Here is an 18,497-nt window from a genome sequence, read left to right as displayed (position 1 = left end):
GCCAATCCTCTTTAACATGACACCATTCCAGCTTACCGGGAAGGAAAGTTCGCATCTTTATTGACACCGTGCTTTGCTGTATTGTAAAGCGCTCTGACACCGTTAGGTAGCGTCCACGCTATTTAAAACGCATAAGTAATGCACCTTCAATTAAGCTGTGCGGCCCGGGGGCTTATTCTCAATACAGAAGTTCCTGTTCTCATACCCAACCCAATGATTCTCTGGTTCTTTACATTTCAACTTTTACTGTTTACTGTGAAATATTATTTAAAGGAGCAATGCTTCAAAGAGAGTGCAGAAGAGAAACTGAAAGGTCGCCTCAGTGTTAAACGCTTCAATCTACTCTGGCACTGTTCCGACCGTATGGAAGCAGGCCATGGTCAGATCATTATTGAAAAAACCTAACTTAGACCCCGCTGACCTGTGTAACTATCGACCCATCTCCCTGCTCCCATGGGCAAGCAAGATCCTGGAAAAATACATAAACCAACAGCTGGTAAACTTCTTGGAAGGCCATCACTTACTGGATCCCACCCAAACGGGCTTCAGACCGAAAAACACGGGACTGAGACCGCCCTCCTCATGGTCACAGAGGAAGCCAGGAAAATCCTGGATCAAGGAGGATCAGTGGCAGTGATCCTCCTTGATCTCAGCGCGGCTTTTGACACGGTCAGCCACGACACCTTGCTGTACCGTATGTCCCGGGCCGGGATCAAGGACAAAGCCTGGTCATGGTTTAAGTCCTTCTTAGAGGACAGATCCTTCAGAGTGTTTGAGGGCGAGTCTGTATCCACAAGCAGACCTCTGAAATGCGGAGTCCCCCAGGGCTCCTCTCTAAGCCCCGCTCTTTTTAACCTGTACATGAGGCCACTGGCTGATGTCGTCCGTCCATTTGGGGTTAAGATCATCTCTTACGCGGACGACACGCAGCTGGTGGTCTCACTGGCGCAGGAAGCCAACCTGCCTGCACCAGGCGGGCTTAGAGAGTGCCTAGAGGAGGTGAAGACCTGGATGTCCCTATCGTCCCTAAAACTGAATGGGGACAAAACCGAGCTGATACTCCTAGGCCCCCTAGATCTTAGCCTGCCCGCCTCCCTGTGGCTGCCTTGTCTGGGCTCCCCTCCAACTCCTAAAAACAATATTAAGAGTTTCGGAGTCTGGTTGGACAGATCTCTGTCCTTCAACGTACAAGCCACAAAACTCTCAGCCACCTGTTTTGGCATCATGAGGATGTTAAAGAAAATTCTCCCTCTCCTCCCCATGGAAGCCAAACAGGCGGCCATACAGGGCTTAATACAGTCACGCCTTGACTTCAATAACGTGCTCTACCTTGGCGCCCCAGAATACACTCTGAGAAGGCTCCAGATAGTGCAGAACTGCGCAGCACGCATTCTGCTCGAGCTCCCCCGCAGACAATCAGTGAGGGCTGGACTGGTAAGCCTCCATTGGCTACCAGTGCGCCATAGAGTTATGTTCAAGGCAATGTGTATTGCACACCAGGCCTTCTGGAACACTGGCCCCAGGATTACTCGTGACCTAATCACCCACTATACTCCTAGCAGGAGCCTCTGTTCCAGTCAGACCTTCCTCGCAATGGCCCCCAGAATAAAAAGGTCTAGATCTGGAGGCAGGACGTTTTCCTATAATGCTGCCAGGGCCTGGAACGCCCTGCCACTTCACCTCAGAGCCAACCCCAATCTGTCTGCGTTTCGCAAACAGTTGAAAACTTTTCTCTTCAATCTGCCCAACTAACTCTACCCTTGCCTCCTTCATATGCTCTCTTGCGGGTTCATGGTATTCTTAGCGCTTGGACGCCTCCGGGCAGCAATTCGCGCTGTATAAATTTACATCTTATCCTATCCTATCCTATCCTACTCTTGGAATTATTTTTTCTAATTGTGCCAAAGCGCTCCAGTTTATCTTATTTTTAATAACATAATGTTTTGTCCATAGTGCTTCAATAGCACTTCTGTCATTTCTTGGCTCTATAAAGAATACATATTACTACTAGCCAATTTAATTCTACTCACTTTAAAGACTTTGAGAGCATGGGAGGCTGATGAGGAGTTATGTATATTCCAGTGACAAGTATGAGCCCTCCTGTGGCTTACATGTCCTAGCAGTCGCCTACTCCCGTGATAGTTTTGTGTCTCTTTCGTTTACAATAGAAACTGTCAGCAAACATATTTTCATCTTTTATTTCTGGTATTTGGAGCCTGTCAGTCCTCTCGGGTGGGAAGTGGTGCTATTACTGTTTTCATCTGTCCCACTTCTTGTCACCCATCGCAGTTTCATCTGCAAAGACGCCCTTCCATCGCCCTAACTACAGGCCTCGGTGGAGTGGGAATACGTGCGTGTTTTCTTGCTTATAAATCAAGGGGAGCAGGTCTGGAAAGTACCCCTTTAATCATCCGTAACAGGGAGCCTGTTTACTTCTAGAGAAACACGAGGCAGCGAGGACTGGCACTGCTCTTTTGGAGTTCTGCAGAATAACAATTCAACTCGTTTGAGAGCAGAAAAAACTTTAACTCCTAGACTGAGTTCGTATATTATACGTTGGAAAAATGAATTACGGAGGTTAGGGGGGTATTTAATTATGGCACGTTTAAACCTTTTACATTCTGAGACAGGGTGTTCTGTGCCTCCAGGCTCTCTCTGTATTTGTGTTTCAATCAGATATTTTAATAATTCAGTTATGCATGTCTAAAACAATCCCTTAAAAGCGTTTTTTCCCTCCTTAGTAAATGTATTTGATTTTTCATAAATCACTTTAACAGTGTATTTTCCTAGATTACTTAACATCTTTTGATGAATGGACAATAGTGCACATTATTTTATCTAGTACTGTAAGTCATTACTCGAATACTATATACTTGGCCCTGGGAACCTGTTGAGCGCTGAGTTGTTCTCCTCTGAAATCAAACTTGTCACCTGGAGCATTAAGGCACATCTTTGCAGTACCATGTCAGCCTACTGACCTACCTTTCCGGCTTCAGGAAACAGAGTAACTGAAATAAAAGAAAGTGTAAGCAAGTTCATGCTTTCATTTAAGGGATGTATAGTAGGTACTGAGTGGGGCTTATCACAGACAAGTTACAATGCCACTGCTATTCAACATGGCTAAAAAAACATTGACAACTGCAATAGCTCTCGGATTGCCAAGACCTATTGGCTTTGCCAATCCTTGTTTACTTTGTCATTAGCCAAGCTTTTTTATTGCTTGTCTACAAGCATTACTGTTGTGCTACAGAGGTTATTAATCTATTAAAGAGTACTTTTATGAGCTGGACTTCCCAGGCTGTTCAGTGTGGTGAAACATTTCTGCATAGGTTCACAATTATGGGCCTCATTACAATGTCGGTCAGAAAGCATTTTGACCATGTCCGTGTCGGAATTGTGTCTGACCGACTTGGATTTGGGGAGTCTGACAGACCGATTACAATGGTTCCGAACACCATTCGGTCGTACTCCCATCAACTTCAATGGGAGCCTGTGTCCTGACCGACAACACAGGCTCCCATTGAAAACAGGGGTGGTTGCGGAAAACCGTGCTCCCTGTGGTGGGCACCCCATGGTGCCTGCCACACCATGCATGGTTGGAAAGAGGGGACCCATGGGCCCCAACCGGAGGTCTCCGGGTGAAGGGGGGCATGCTATGGCCCCACTAAATCAGCTTCCAACACCCGTTCCGTGTCAGACAAACCCATTCGGAAAGGCTGTCTGAATCCGGCATCGTAATACTTTGGTTGGAAATGCGGTCCGCAGAGTTGTACGAGTCGGCTCCTACTGACTCAGAGTCTCCGAATGCCAGTCGGAATTGAGTCGTAAAGACCGAAATGTTACCTTTAATCGTAATCCGGCGGTTGAAAAAGTTTCCGATTTGGTGGGAAACATGGGTTCTGACACAGGTTTGACAAACCGAATGCTGTTCGGAGAATTGCGACCTACATCGTAATGATGCCCTTATTTTTACTTTATTTTTCTACATGCTAAGATTTGATGAAAAAAGGTCAATGAGCGTTGCAGTGGAATGACCATTGTTTAAGAGGGAACACAGTTAAAATAATAGAGAAATATATTAAGATATATTATTAATAAAGGTGTATTAAAAATATGCCTTTCCCCTAAATCTTAAACCTTAGTATGTTTGATCAGATTTTAAATGGGTACATACTTTTACACACTCTTCACATTTTTTCATATGTCTCAGATCAGAAAAATATTTTGACAGGTGTAGGTTTGTGGGTAGCTCTCAAATTATCTTTATTTGGAACATTCAGCCCTCCATTTTTTCACACTTGAGAAGATTTTGAGACCCTCACGACTGCGGTTCTTTAAAAGACCCCCTCAAATCTGAGAGGACCTGATCAAGTGTCCTCACCCCTGAGGGTTCCTGACAAAAACTAACAAATTTGAAGGGTTATGAACAAGAACCTCAATTTTGAGGGGTCTTGCAGAAGACCCACAGGATTGAATAGCCCCTACCAACATATCGTACCTGAAGGTTCCTGACTGCAACCCGGACATCTGAAAGATACTTCAATGACATCAAGTTATATTGCAAGTCTCATATGTACAAAATCAGTTTGATACATCATTTATGATTGTTAGTAAATGGAGAACTATGGGGCCAATTATGATGACAGTGAGACCTCCACCGACAGCCCGTCGGTGGCGATCCCACCATCGGAACCATAATATCTGCCCGCCATATTTCAATGGCGGTGGATGGTTGGCCGTTGGCAAGACGACCACCATGCGTCCAACGGGCTCCTTGAGCCCGCCAGTGCGGCAAAGGGGGTTGTATTCCCTACCATGTTGGCGGTGCCTGCCAGGCTCCACTGTAGGGGTTACAATGTCCCTTTCTGCCTGCCTTTTCATGGCGTTTAACCTGCCATGAAAAGGCAGGCATAAAGGGAATTTGGTGGCCCATAGCGGGCACCTCTTCCCCCTGAGAGGGCCTTGGGGGGCACATATGATGCCCCTTACCCTGCACCAAGTGACAGGCACCGCATGGTGCCTGCCATGTAGTGCAGGGATATGTCAGGTTTCCCTATTTTGCATTGCGGCGGGTGCTGCAGTCTGCAGCACCTGCCACAATGCAAAGTATAGGCATTGTGACCGCCGTGGTGGCCGTCGCATCATAATGCCTATGTCGGGACCGCCGACAGCCTGTTGCGCGGTCTCGATTCCCGATAGGGTGGTGGGCAGACATGAGTCCGCCCGCCGTCCTAATCAGCCTCTTTTTTATTAGGTCGAAGGCCTAAAAGGCTGCGCTTGCGCAGTCTTAGGCCGGAGATTTAATGACTCTTAGTAGCGCAGAAGGTCCCGCCTCCCTGCCCTGTCTCTCCTTCATTGGCTGGCTTCCTAAAAGGAGGCCAGCCATTGGAGGAGAGATGCGTCACTCCAAACAAGCCCCGTCTTTTTCGGATTCGGGGGGTGTGATTTTTTGCGTTCTTTAGCTGGTGACGTCGTCCGCCACTCAGGACAGCAAAACACGCCCCCGAATTCGAAAAATTCCGGAAGCTTGAGGCTGCCATTTTTTTCCCCGCATCAGCAGAGAAGGAGCGACTGTTTGCACCCCTGGGGAAGTAAGGTGAGCTCCGCGACATGCCTGCCGAACATAAGGTGTCTCCACAGCTGAGGAGAGGCAGGACGATTGCAGGTACGGAGCGGGAGCCAGAGCGCACAAGCAGCAGCCACACCACACCCGGTCCTGCAGCTCGCACAGCCTGCACTCCCCATGGCCACCAGCTCCGTGCTGAGCATGTCCTCCCGGCTGGGCCCGCAGCATCTCTACCCGGGAATACACCAGGAGGAGCCTCCCGTTTTCGCCCAGCTCTTTTCTTGTTTAAGTAAGTTGGTGAGTAAGTTGCACAAAAGCAGATTTTAGTTAGTGTATCTAAAAAGGTTTCTCTCCTCACAGAACGATAATTACCAGTTGATGCTAATAGCTACAGCATAAAAGTGTGATCCTGTAAAAACAGAGCGCATCGCCTTCCTTTATGGCAGAAAGAAAATGCCTCCCCTTTCTGCTAATCCATGGTCACAGTCCAGTGAACTGCAGTAGTCAAACACGGGGTCGAATTATCCTAGTCGTGGCCGCTCAGTGTACATTGTAAGGAAATAAATGTAAGGGCTCGGGAATGTTCGAGATCACATGCTCAGTGTGTGCGGTTGTAAATCGGTTTTATTGTTTTATACAATGCATTATTATGTAGCACTTTTGGGAGGAATGGTTTTGTTGTAAATAAATGCCGGTCTTTTATTTGTCAGAGGGTTATGAAACCCCTTCACCATGCTGTGCATGTCAGACATGACTCTTTGATTGCATCTGTGAAGGCGGATTGCATGTCGAAAAGAATAAATGGCGAGTCATCCTTGCTCCATTAGCAGGCAAACTGCGGAATACGCCCTATTATTTCTCGACTGGACTTTGGCACCGCCACACTGGCAGAAGCCTATTACCACTACTAGGAGATTCCACCACACTCTTCTTTAATCCAGTGTAAACTCCACTAGCTGATCTGCAAACCCTTGCCTACCTGAAAGATGACAAGATACATCTCAGTAGAAATGACACACTGTTTTTGAGGTCCCAATACTCAGGACTGTGCCTGCCAAAAATCATTCCTCAGGGGCTGTGAGCTCTGCCTAGCACTCCATGCTCATTGCTATAAAAAAGCATTAATCACTTCTTCAAAAAGAGCCTCAAAACTCAACGTTCTTTCTACATACTTAAACTCATTCTCATTGTGCTGTTTCAGTGCGTGGCTAACTATGATGTTTCCTCTTTCCTTGTTCTAAACAGTTCACACATTCCCCCTCATAGAGGCTCCTTCCAACTGCCACTTTGGCTTTCACTTTTGTGTCTAAGGCATTTTGTCTAGTGAAAAGATATCATGTACACCATAATTAGTGTAGAGTAGTGAGTGTAGAGTAGTGAGTGCAGAGTGGTGAGTGCGCAGAGTGGTGAGTGCGCAGAGTGGTGAGTGCGCAGAGTGGTGAGTGCGCAGAGTGGTGGGTGCGCAGAGTGGTGGGTGCGCAGAGTGGTGGGTGCGCAGAGTGGTGGGTGCGCAGAGTGGTGGGTGCGCAGAGTGGTGAGTGGGCAGAGTGGGCATGCGAGTGCAGAGTGGGCAGAGTGGGCATGCGAGTGCAGAGTGTGCATGCGAGTGCATGCGAGTGCAGTGTGCAGAGTGTGCAGAGTGTGCATGCGAGTGCAGTGTGCAGAGTGTGCAGAGTGTGCATGCGAGTGCAGAGTGTGCATGCGAGTGCAGTGTGCATTTATTTCTGATGTAAAGAAATGTCATAGCAATGCCAATAGCTCTACCTTTAATGATGCCGAGACCATTGCATTGTAAATGCTTGTTGGCCCATGAATTCAGATACTGAGAACAAAGAGAGAGCCATTACATTTACATGGCATCTACAATAGGATGCTTCCATGTGGGAATTCCTCCTAAGAAATTTGCATATTCCTTGTTCTATAAGATTTACCATTACTATGAAAGATACAAATAAACATACATTCTATGTTGTATATGCCACAGCACATTAAATCATTTTTATCATTTACAATCAAAATAACCTTGACAAGGAAGGCCCAAAAGGCTTTCATCAAGGACACTGTCTGAAAGTGGAGCAACTCACAAACAATCAATTTGTGATTAGCATATAAGTAATATATATGAGCATATGAGTAGAATCTTCTTTGAGATGAAGAGCTATGAACAATAGCCTTAAAGACCCTGAACAGGATAAGGGTCATTTTGAGTTAGTTTCACAAAACGTACTGAAAAATACATGCGAGCTAGAAACAAGATACATGTGGACCAGATATCGAGTTACTACAGCATGGATGATTGGTTGCCTCCTCTTTTGCAAGATAGAAGCAACGTTTTTGGAAAATACAGGAAATACATGAGCCTTGACCATTAAACATTCCTGGGCGAAAGCAGCGCTGACTGTAGAGGTTGTATTTTGTCTCCATCTGGTGAAACAGAGAAGTTGGCAATGAAAACAAAATGCTAGGACCTAAATGTCAATTATCTTTCACAAATAGAGCATATACGTGAAACATATTTGGCTTTTAGGCAAATGTGTTTCTTAAAAGGCCATTGTTGTTGGGAAAGTCTGCAAAGCTGGCTTACTAGTTATAATGCTGCTACATTGCTGAATTGGAGTGATTTTCAGTTAGTGGAAAATCAAAAGTAGAATCTCTGTTTGACTAGATTTTTCAAAGTGAAGAAACCTGCTGGGAATTGTGATCATTGTTTGTATAATTGGTTTACTTCAAGAGATATTTGAGAGATTCATAGATCTGCAGTATCAGCTTCCACAGCACAGATGTCTGGTGTCCAATTCTGTGAGCATGACTGAGAGCTACAAACGATTGCTCTATCATCCCTGGTTATTATGTGTTTCACTCTCCAGAGAAGTTCTCCATATTCTTGTGTTGTTAAATGAGAATAATCTGAATAAAAAAATCTCAGTAGAGTTTTGTAAAATAAGAAAACTGGTAAAATGCCGAAATGTGGACTTTCTAAATTATCACAATATTTGATAAGTCCCTGATCCATAGTGGATATTTGAGTAAAGTTTATTCTGAATGGGTCTAAAGCCCTGCCTTAGAGTTGGTTAGTTTGTGGTTATTGTGCTAAATCCTGCGGAGAATACCTCCATCACAAGGATAATAGTGTGGAATTATTTAAACTGATGGTTTCATCTTGAGCCACTTCTATGATGAGATATTCCACTAAAATTGAGTATAGTCCTAAATATCTGCTACAAAAATATCTATGTACCAAAATACTGAAGTCAAAATATCTACTTCCATTGACTGTAAAAAATATATATAAAGTATTAACTAATATAATAACTATTAAGTAATATATTATATAATATTAACTACTACTACTACTGCATTGAGATAGTATTTTTGACATAAGAAAGGAATTAATAAAAGTATCTATAAAAAATTATACTTTTGCGAAATATTGTGAAAATAATACAAAAAAGTTACTATGTTAATTACTTCTGATATATATTATATAAAATACTTGTTTAAACAAACAAACGAAAATGAGATACATATGTATTAAAAATAAATACCTTTAAAGTCTATGTTTCATATTTATTAAAGAAATAATAATTATTTTAATGTTTTAAAATATCTTTATATTTTACACATCTCACTTTGATCATATTATGTAAAATACTTTCAATTTCTTTAGAAATATTGTACATTATAAATAATATATTAAAAAAACTATAATTTGAAAATAAATCATTTCAATTAAAAAAGACCATCATTATAGAAATATTTAATGGATGATAAATATTTAGTTTTTTAAATAACTCCTATTCCTCAAAACAACTTCTCTAAATTCATCCAACCATTGTACAGAATTGAAATAGTATTTAAGTAAATATCAAAACAGTTTTAATATATTTAATAAAGGCCAGTAATCAAAAAATAAAACACGTAAAAAATATTCACTTTAATTACAATCCTACAAACATTAGAAACAGGTATGGAACAGATTCACAAAGATAAATGTACACATATTTAAATCTACAAATGTAGGTTTCCTTTTGAGTAACTTTACTACTTTTGGCTATTGACTATTTCCGAGAGTAAAGTTACTTAAAAGTGTAGAATTACATGTCCCCCACTCGCTGAAATAGGGGGTGGAGTCAGCAAGAATGTCAAATATAATCATAAAGTCACTAATAAGAGTGACTTTATGACCTTTATTTGGTGTTCTGCCCACTTAGCCGAGGCCTTATGCTATTAATGCTGTAACATTGTTTTATATCATTCTACATTTAAAATAAATATATAAAATTAGTTAACATTAATATTTAACATACAAATATTGTAGATATTTTATAAACAGTTTAATATGCTTTTAAACATTTCCTGACACTTTATCCTACAGAGACATATGTAGGATAAAGTATAAGGTAACGTTTACAAGCATATTAAACTGTTGATAAAATAGTAACAATATTTTTAAGTTAAATATTTATGTTAATTAATTTTAAATATTTATTTTAAATGTAGAATGATATATAACAATACAGTGAAATGTTACAGCATTAATAACATAATTTTAAATTAAATTGTAATTATTTTGAATATATTAAAATAAAATAAATGTCTTCTTCTTAAGTTCAATAATGAAAATTCTCACCTAACATAAATATAATTTATTATTTCAATTATTGAAAATGGTGTATAGAATCAACAGTAATTTAATTATTTTTTAATAAATATTAATGTTGCATTACTTTTAGACAGTTTTTTAACATGACCTAAAATGTGTTATATTTGTAAACAGCATAAATTATTTTTCCTTTTTTTTACGTTAGTGCATGTGGACATTTTTCTGTCCCTACTTTCATTATTTTCTATGGAAGGGTGTTGAAGTACCAGTAATTGGCCATGTGTGGTGCTGGACTTACTGCAGCACTGACCTGGAGTACATTTACAACTGTTTTGGGACCTTTTTGGCTATAGTAACTATAGAAGGACAGTTTGTGAACAGTAATTGGCTTACATTTTTGTAGGTGTGTGCATGTCTTTCCCTTAGCTCCCCTTAGCACCTCTTTTCTGCTCACTTAGCCTTTCCCCTCTAGTAGTAAGTATTCCCTAGTTTCTACTCACTCCCCTTGGCCCCTACAACATTTACTACAAAAACGTACACTGATGTGTGCGGACATGTTATCAATTGAGGTGGAGATTTCAGCACATAAAAGATAGGAAAGGCAGAGGTGTAGACCTCCACAGGCAGTGAATAGCATCTAGTAGTACATTAGTAGTACTGTTGTAGTACTATTAAACACATTACAAAATGCATGTGAATATTTTGAATATGTAGATGCCACCATGCTAATCTTAAGCTTAAAAACTCTGCAAGAAAAACATATGTTTCAGGTGTGCAGGCTTGGGGTGTCAGCGGTGTAACAACTGAGTTTTCATATAAAGGAACTGCTCTCTACTTAAATCTTGTGCACTACCCAGGGGTACCTGCACTCTTTTTCATTCTAAGCCAAAAGGGCATTGTTTTGACTTATACGGGTTGCTCCCCTCTGTCCGGACAAAACTGTACCTATCTTATGAGCTCTAACTAGGTTCTTTTATTCATTCCAGATTGGCTTGTGTGAAACGTTATCAATCCAAAGCTGTAATACTGTGTCTGGACTAATAGTCTAATAAAATACATTTGCCATTTTTCAGCTTGCCATGGATGGCACTGTGCTAATCCTATGCTTAAAGACTTTGCTGTAAAAATGGCAAGAACCTGTGTCCCTTTCTAGCTGATAATAAGTGTGAAGGAAGTCTTTACTCAGCTGACTATGAAGAAAAAAGGGACTCCGGGCAATGGTAAAGAGGTGGTCATTTTGTAATGGAGATGTGATAGGGATAAAAGGGGGTAGATTAGGGTGGAGTGGAGTGGGGTAGACTGGGTGGTTTAGAGTAGGGTAGATTGGAATGGAATGGGATAGATTAGATTGCAGTGGGGTGAGGTAGATTGGGGCACAGTGGGGTAGATTGGAATGGAGTGGTGTAGATTGGAGTGAAGTAGCTAGGGTTAGATCGGAGTGGGATAGGTTGGGGTGGGGTAGACTGTGGAGGAGAGGATTGGGGAGGGGTAGATTGGAGTAGGGTATATTGGGGTGAAGTGGGGTAGGGTAGATTGGAGTGGATGGGGTGGGGTAGGGTAGATTGGAGTGGATGGATTGGTGTGGAGTGGGGTAGATTTGAGTGGAATGTGGTAGATTGGAGTGAAGTGGAGTGGAGTGGCATAGGTTTGGGTACATTGGAGTGGAGTGTGGTGGAGTGGAGTAGAGCAGATTAGATTGGAGTGGAGTGGGGTATATTGAGTGGATTATAGTGTGGAAGATCTTAAGGTGCTAACAAATGGTTCCACTGCAATGATGAACAATGTCTCTGCTTTGTGCTTCTGACTGTTATCCATTGTTGTGAGATAGTGTGCCTGTACATACTCTATCTGCTGAGTTTGAGCATAGGATGCTATCCAAGCTAGGATTCCTCATCCTCGTCCCATCTTATTAATGACAGCAAAAGGTGCGGCCATTGTGAGGTGTTGAATGCCTTCTCAATGTTCAGTGATGCCATTAGTAACATCAGCTTTTTTGGGGAACTCCTTCATTATGCATAATATTTGTCTTAGATTTAGAAACATATTACATCCCAGGACAAATCTGTTTTGTTCATGGTGTATGACTTTTGGCAATAGTGATAGCAGTCTGCTGAAGCAATGTTCTTTAAGTAATGTTAATACATTGGTCATATTACTAGGAGGTCTTCCTCCCTTCATAGTGGATTCATGAAGTTAGGGCCCGATTGTGACTTTGGCCGCTGGACTGCCATTGCAGTGGTCGGGAGTTTGGCGCCAAGCCCGCAGCATCCCAACCACTGCATTACGAGTTTTCTGCTGGGCTGATGGTGTTGCTGCGGCGGTGCCATGGTGGCAGCATGCTTCGGCTCATAGGGAGCCTGCCGCTCAAGCCGCTACCGTGGCACTGCTTCTTGCACCTTGGTGTACACACAACAGTGTAAGAAAAGGGGGCACAACATGTGCCCTCGCGCTCACACCCCCTTCCCTGCCTTTCTGCAGACCTTTTCATAGCGGGGTCTCTGCTATGAAAAGGTCGGCAGTAAGGTAGATCGTAATCTGCACAGCGGTTCCAGCATTGCTGTCAGAGACCGCCACTTCCCCCACTGCTGTCCTTCCAGATCAGGGATCCTGGCAATGGTGGTGGTCTTGCGTCGGCAGTCCAATCTCCTACCTCGTAATCGGGTGGTCAGACCACCACTACAGGTGCAGGCATCTTGGAACCACCATAATCGTAATGAGGCCCAAAGTCTTTTTCACTACAAGTTCCTTTTTCTTTTCAATGTGAAAAGTGCATTTAAGGCCAAACCGTCCTATACTGAAGCAAGAGCTGAGAAAACCTCAACTTTAGTCTTTGTTTGAAATAACCTTTGAGCTCTCAGACTGGATGACGTGCAGTACTTGAATGTTATCGCAAAATGTTAAGGAGACATTTTGATTGCTTTTTAGTCTGCCTGCTCAGCCCTGTACACATGCAATCCCACAACGCAAACACTGCTATCTTAGGCAAACATATTTTCAATTTTCACAAGGGATGGCTGTACTTCTGCCATTAGCGCAAGAACATGGAGTAAAAAAGCAACTGACATCTTATACCATGGAGAGCTAAACACATTCTGCATGAGTGATTAATGTCTGCATTGTACGTTTTATGTGGAGTTAGACTTTGTGTTGCAGATGCTGTGCCTCCCTCTGAAGATGTGTGTTTCAATGAGAGCTCAGAATTGAACCGTTGTTATTGCTTTACGACTCCAGGCATAACTGAAATTCTGCAGCAGTGGCTCTTAACCTGTGGTCCGGGGCCCTCTGGAGGTCCAAGAAGTCTTCACAAGGCGTCGGCACCTGCTTAGAAAATGTAATAATATTAACAGATTAATAAAGTACATAAAAAGAAAGAAGCAAAATGTACAATTGAATTTTTTTAAAGCATGTGAAGGAACTTGAAATTGGAGGCTAAAAACATAGTAACCTCAAATTGGTTCATTGTAGCAGTTCAAGTGCACCAAACAGAATATTGTATGAATGATGAGTGGCCTCCATTGAATTTAGAAAAGCTCCAACCTTCAGTGCATTTTACCTGATCGTGTGCACACAGTTACCTGAATAGGGGTACACTTCAGTGGAAGGGCTGGTGTGTATACACTTCTGGGCCACTGCTTTATTTTTGCATGTTTCATTTTTGCATATCTTGCAACAAAACATTTAACAAAATTTGTATAGTTCCTAAGGGAATACTATTGATTTTGCCAATGTTTAACTTTCGTTAGAAATTTTCTATAGTCTAAATTGAATATACAGGCATAAGAAGCTGTGCCCAACATGTTAGGCTCACATGAAGTAAACAGGTGTCTGTTCTTGGAAAAAGTAGGGCGCTCCTATGAAAAGATGAGGTAGTTTCAGAACCATTGGCAGGAGTCAGAACCCTTAATCAGCCTCTACGTCAAGCACACACAAAGCTAATGGTGCCTCCAGTCAATATATGAGGGCCGGATTGGCTGGACCAGGCATCAGATGTTTCCCCAGGAGGCTGGAAGAGAGGGGGCCGATTTTGCTGCTGTGGGGCCGGTTTTGTTACAGGGTCAGTTTTGCAGCAGTGCTGCAGTATTGGCCCCCACCAATAAAAGCAGCAAGCAAGCGTTATCAGTCTCCCAGAGCCAGGCAGTGCTTCCACAGGGGCTGGTCCAGAAAATTGCCAGGGCTGCTTAGGGTTCACAGTATGGCACGGGTCAATAGGTGTCCTTTGCCAGACCTGTTGCAGTCCTTCGGAACAGCTGAACATCATCACCTCGACAAAACTGATGTTGAATCTTGTGACATTATTCAGGCATAGCCACTCAATCATATCCACTCTTTCAATCTATGTGCGCTCTATAAGAAAGACTGTTCATCATTCTGTAGTTCTGTGGCTATAGGCCCTTGGCGGGACAGAGACTTTTGAATCATCAATTTTCACAAGCCTACCCACATTTATGCTAGTTACTTTGAATGTTTGGCTGGCGTACAGTGGTGGCTGGCTTGTACCGAGGGTGGTGGAGCAGGGGGCACAAACCAAATAATTAAAATATACTTAGCTTGGTAACTCGCAGTGTGACATCCTCCTCCCTCGGTTGCCTTCCCCGTAAGCTTGGACACCGGAAACTGCACTGCCCAATCCTGGCTCTGCTTTCTCAGCATGAAAGCAGAGCCAGGATTGGATAGAGTGGGCTCTCCCAGCGCCGCCAAGAGCACTGGAGGCCTGTGCCTTCTCTAACCCAGCTGTCTAAGTCAGCTAGGTTAGAGAACTTTAAAATGCACATGTCTGGCGGGCCAGCCCAAGGCGGCTGGGCCAAAGAGACATGCACATTTTAAAGCTCATAGCTATCTGCTGCTGCACTCGGCAGAGCTGGCCCACCCCATCCTGACACTTAGTTCAGGATGTATTGCTGAAAAATAAAACGGTAATAAATTAACTTTGTTACCATTTTATTTTTCAGCACTGGGGCTTGCGGGGCGTCGCTCCTCCGCTCAAATAGAGGAGATGCCTCTGCTGGGGTATCTAATTGTATCCTGATTCCTTATTCCCTGCTTGTTAGTGATCTGCCAAAAGCCGCCAAACAGTTATGTGTTTTTCTAATACTTGACAACCACAGCTTCAGTATGCTGCGGAAGATGAGAAGAGGGACAATTGAGTGAAGGTGAAACAGTCCCTTATTATTAGGCATGGAAAATGCAGGACATTCTTTTTAGGCCATGATTGCAAGGGGGGCTAGGAGGATATATACTGCACCCCGAAAATACTGCTAATGCCGCAAGCTGCTTTTCTTACAGTAAATACCTCCTACTCTGTGTTTCCCTGTAGAAATTTAGAACTTGCATGCCGAGTTCTTGAATTCCACACCAAATTTCCTCATGTATCAACATTTAGAAATGCTGCAAAATAGCACACCAAAGTAAAAGTCTCTTTACATTCAAGCCAATATGATTTTGTTCCTTTAACTCAGTTGTAAGATGGTACTCACACTGTTAACTTTGGAGGGATTTTGAAAGAGTCTTAACAAACTGAAGTAATTGCCCTCTATGTTTTAGGTGCTGTGGTTTGGGCTTTTAGCCCACAGTGACAGTCATGCACGTATGCCACCAGTTTCTCTTTGTTGGCTTTCTTCTGGTTCTCATCTTACCTGGAAATTTAGCCAAAAATATCAACTTCTACAATGTGAACCCTCCAATGGATCGTAAGTAGCTACCACAATAACTTTGCTTCTTTATATTTTATGTTGTATGTTGATTTATAATTAATCGGTCCGCTTGTCAGTCATGTATTTTATTTTGTATATCAGACTGCATGGAATATGAAAATTGTTTTGACTCAATAAGGAGTGCCTCGTAATGTACTCCCTCTTTGCAAACACTTGTATACGGAGGGTTCGCATTACAAGTTGGTCACAGTTTAGTGCACCCAGTAATTTGCTTGGTACATTGAAGTCCCCACCCCCTGATGTATGGATGTCAAACCTGTTGAAATTTACCATTGTAGAAAGGCTTGAAATATGTAGATTTTGGTGCAGAAAGCACCAAAATCTTAATGTTATGCCACATTTTAGGGCGTGCATCATAATCGGTGCTATTTACTACATCGGTTAACTTATGACCCCCAGTGTATCCTTTTATTATGGCTATAATAAATATTTTCTACCTGTTAGAGGCACTCATAATGAAGGCCAAAGTCTTATTTTAATTACATTGGCAATATGACGGAAATGACTATTTGAAGGAGGACAGTACAAAAGGTCAATGAAACCTTGGTTAAAATTAGGCCTGGGCAAAAAGTAAAATGTGCTTGCCTAATTTTCGCTTACTGCTTGTTACTGATAATCCTGAAATTACACCAGTGCACCACTTAGAGTAATTAAGCATTGTTTGTGGTAAACATTTATTGTGAACACACCGGGGGATATTCTCAAGAATGTGTGATAATCATTGCAAAATTAGTTTAACGCAACTTTGCACATCGCAGTCTAACGCGGTAAAATTACACCGTGTTAACGTATTCTCAACACGGCGGTACCATGCGATAGGCTCACGATAACGTGTCAAATGTCTACGTTAAAATAAACGCGATGCTGAAAAACCCCGAAACACAAACACAAAAATAGTAGCGATGAGGCCAATTGCGATACAAACATCAGCAATAACCAGCGACAGGCCTGCAATTCCCACACGTCATGTGGGAAAATGCTCCATAAAAGCAGAGAAAAAAATGACGAGATGAAAATGTACGAGCCCAACCCCACAGCCGTGACGTAGAACAAATTATCATTGTCCCGCATCAGATAGGCATCTCCTCACAAACAGTCACAATGTACATTGACATGTAGTCTGTATGTAAACTGTGCCAATGCGGAAACATACATGGAACACACTGTGAAACCGCATCTTCCCTTTAAATTGCAGGGGGACAAACAACACCTCATGCACACAGACGTGCCATGTCCATGATCAATCAATTATGCAAGCATGGACGAATTTAGGGGCAGTGACTCCCCCTTACAAACATGTTGCCCATGTCGTGGGACTTGAGTCACAGGGTGCATCTCTGCATTATGGCGGTACATATCTGAGCCCAAAAGAAGCCCTGTTTTCACTTGTAGGCCACAAATGACAGCCAATATGGAATGATTTGGGACATATGTGAAACGCCGAAGTATGGGATTCCATGCTAACTGTGACACACAGAACTGGCAGTTCGAATATGTGACACCCTAAACAGCCTCTCTGCACAGAGGTGACCAGGGCCGGACTGACTACCGGGCATTTTGGAATGCTGCCGAGCTGGGGGCTGATTTCACTGTGGTGGGAGCTGATTTCGTTCATGGAGACCTGCGTGTGTTTTGAAATAATTAAAGCAAAACGAATTTCGTTTAATACACGCAGGTCCCCATCAACGAAATTAGCCCCATGCTCAGCAGCATTCCAAAACGCCCGGTAGCCAGTCCGGCCCTGGAGCTGACACACTCACCATCCATTAACAAATTTCAAAATTGCTAGAACAACATGTCGCACTCACACTTGTCTGAGTGGCGTGCCTGTACAGATGAGTGACATGCACGCAGGGAATGTGTCTTGAAATGCATTTATTTGCACATGCTGTGCCTGTGGTCATTCATCGTACTGTACAATGATTGCTAAGGACTGTCACAATGTGACGTTAACATGAGAAGAAATTGTCAATTATGGTGTTCCTATGGGTTATTCCTGCTGCGGCTGCAGTGGGGGTGTGATTCACCTGCCTCGTCTTCCTCATCATCGTCTGGTGCATCTGGCACTTGTATCCATGGGGCATTGCTGCGTACACATATGTTGCGCAACACACAAGATGAAACGATTATCTTGCACACAATGTCTGGGCTGTACAGGAGCCTTCCACCTGTGATGTCCAGTCACCTGAAACGTGACTTCAACACGCCAAATGTGCGTTCCACAATGCCCCTGGTGCATTTGTGGGCCAAATTGTACTGCCTCTGGACCTGTGTGTTCGGGGCTCGGAGGGGTATCATCATCCAAGCGCAGAGTGGATATCCTTGATTACCTGTGGCAGTGCAGAGAGACATGAGTCAATACTTCATACTGCATGATGTGTTGGCAGGCTCACTGGTTCATTGGTGTGTGATATGTGTGACTTGGTGATTTCTGTATGACATGTACTGCTTGTTGCAAATGAGCGGCATCAATGTGTATTACGTAGCCTCACTGCTGCTCCTCCCTCCCCCGAGCCTATTCACTAGTGTGCTCAGCGCAGTCGCATCACTTTCACCCCTATGGCACACCATTGTCATGCCTGTCTGCGCATGTCCACAAGCCTGACTACAACTCAGT

General features: G+C 43.0%; 1 protein-coding gene across 1 annotated transcript in view; it reads left to right on the top strand.

The window, feature by feature from the left end:
• Positions 1-18,497, top strand: part of LYPD6B (LY6/PLAUR domain containing 6B) — a 286,358-nt gene that overhangs the window by 201,492 nt on the left and 66,369 nt on the right. The window contains exon 4 of the mRNA XM_078683866.1: positions 15,711-15,856. Within this exon, the coding sequence (XP_078539992.1) occupies positions 15,748-15,856 (109 nt within the window). The 5' untranslated portion in view covers positions 15,711-15,747. The remainder of the gene's footprint in view (positions 1-15,710; positions 15,857-18,497) is intronic.

Source organism: Lissotriton helveticus, chromosome 3_1, assembly GCF_964261635.1.
Source record: "Lissotriton helveticus chromosome 3_1, aLisHel1.1, whole genome shotgun sequence".
NCBI classification, from domain to species: Eukaryota; Metazoa; Chordata; class Amphibia; order Caudata; family Salamandridae; genus Lissotriton; species Lissotriton helveticus.
The sequence above is the reverse complement of the archived record's forward strand: the minus strand, read 5'-3'. Positions and strand labels throughout refer to the sequence as shown.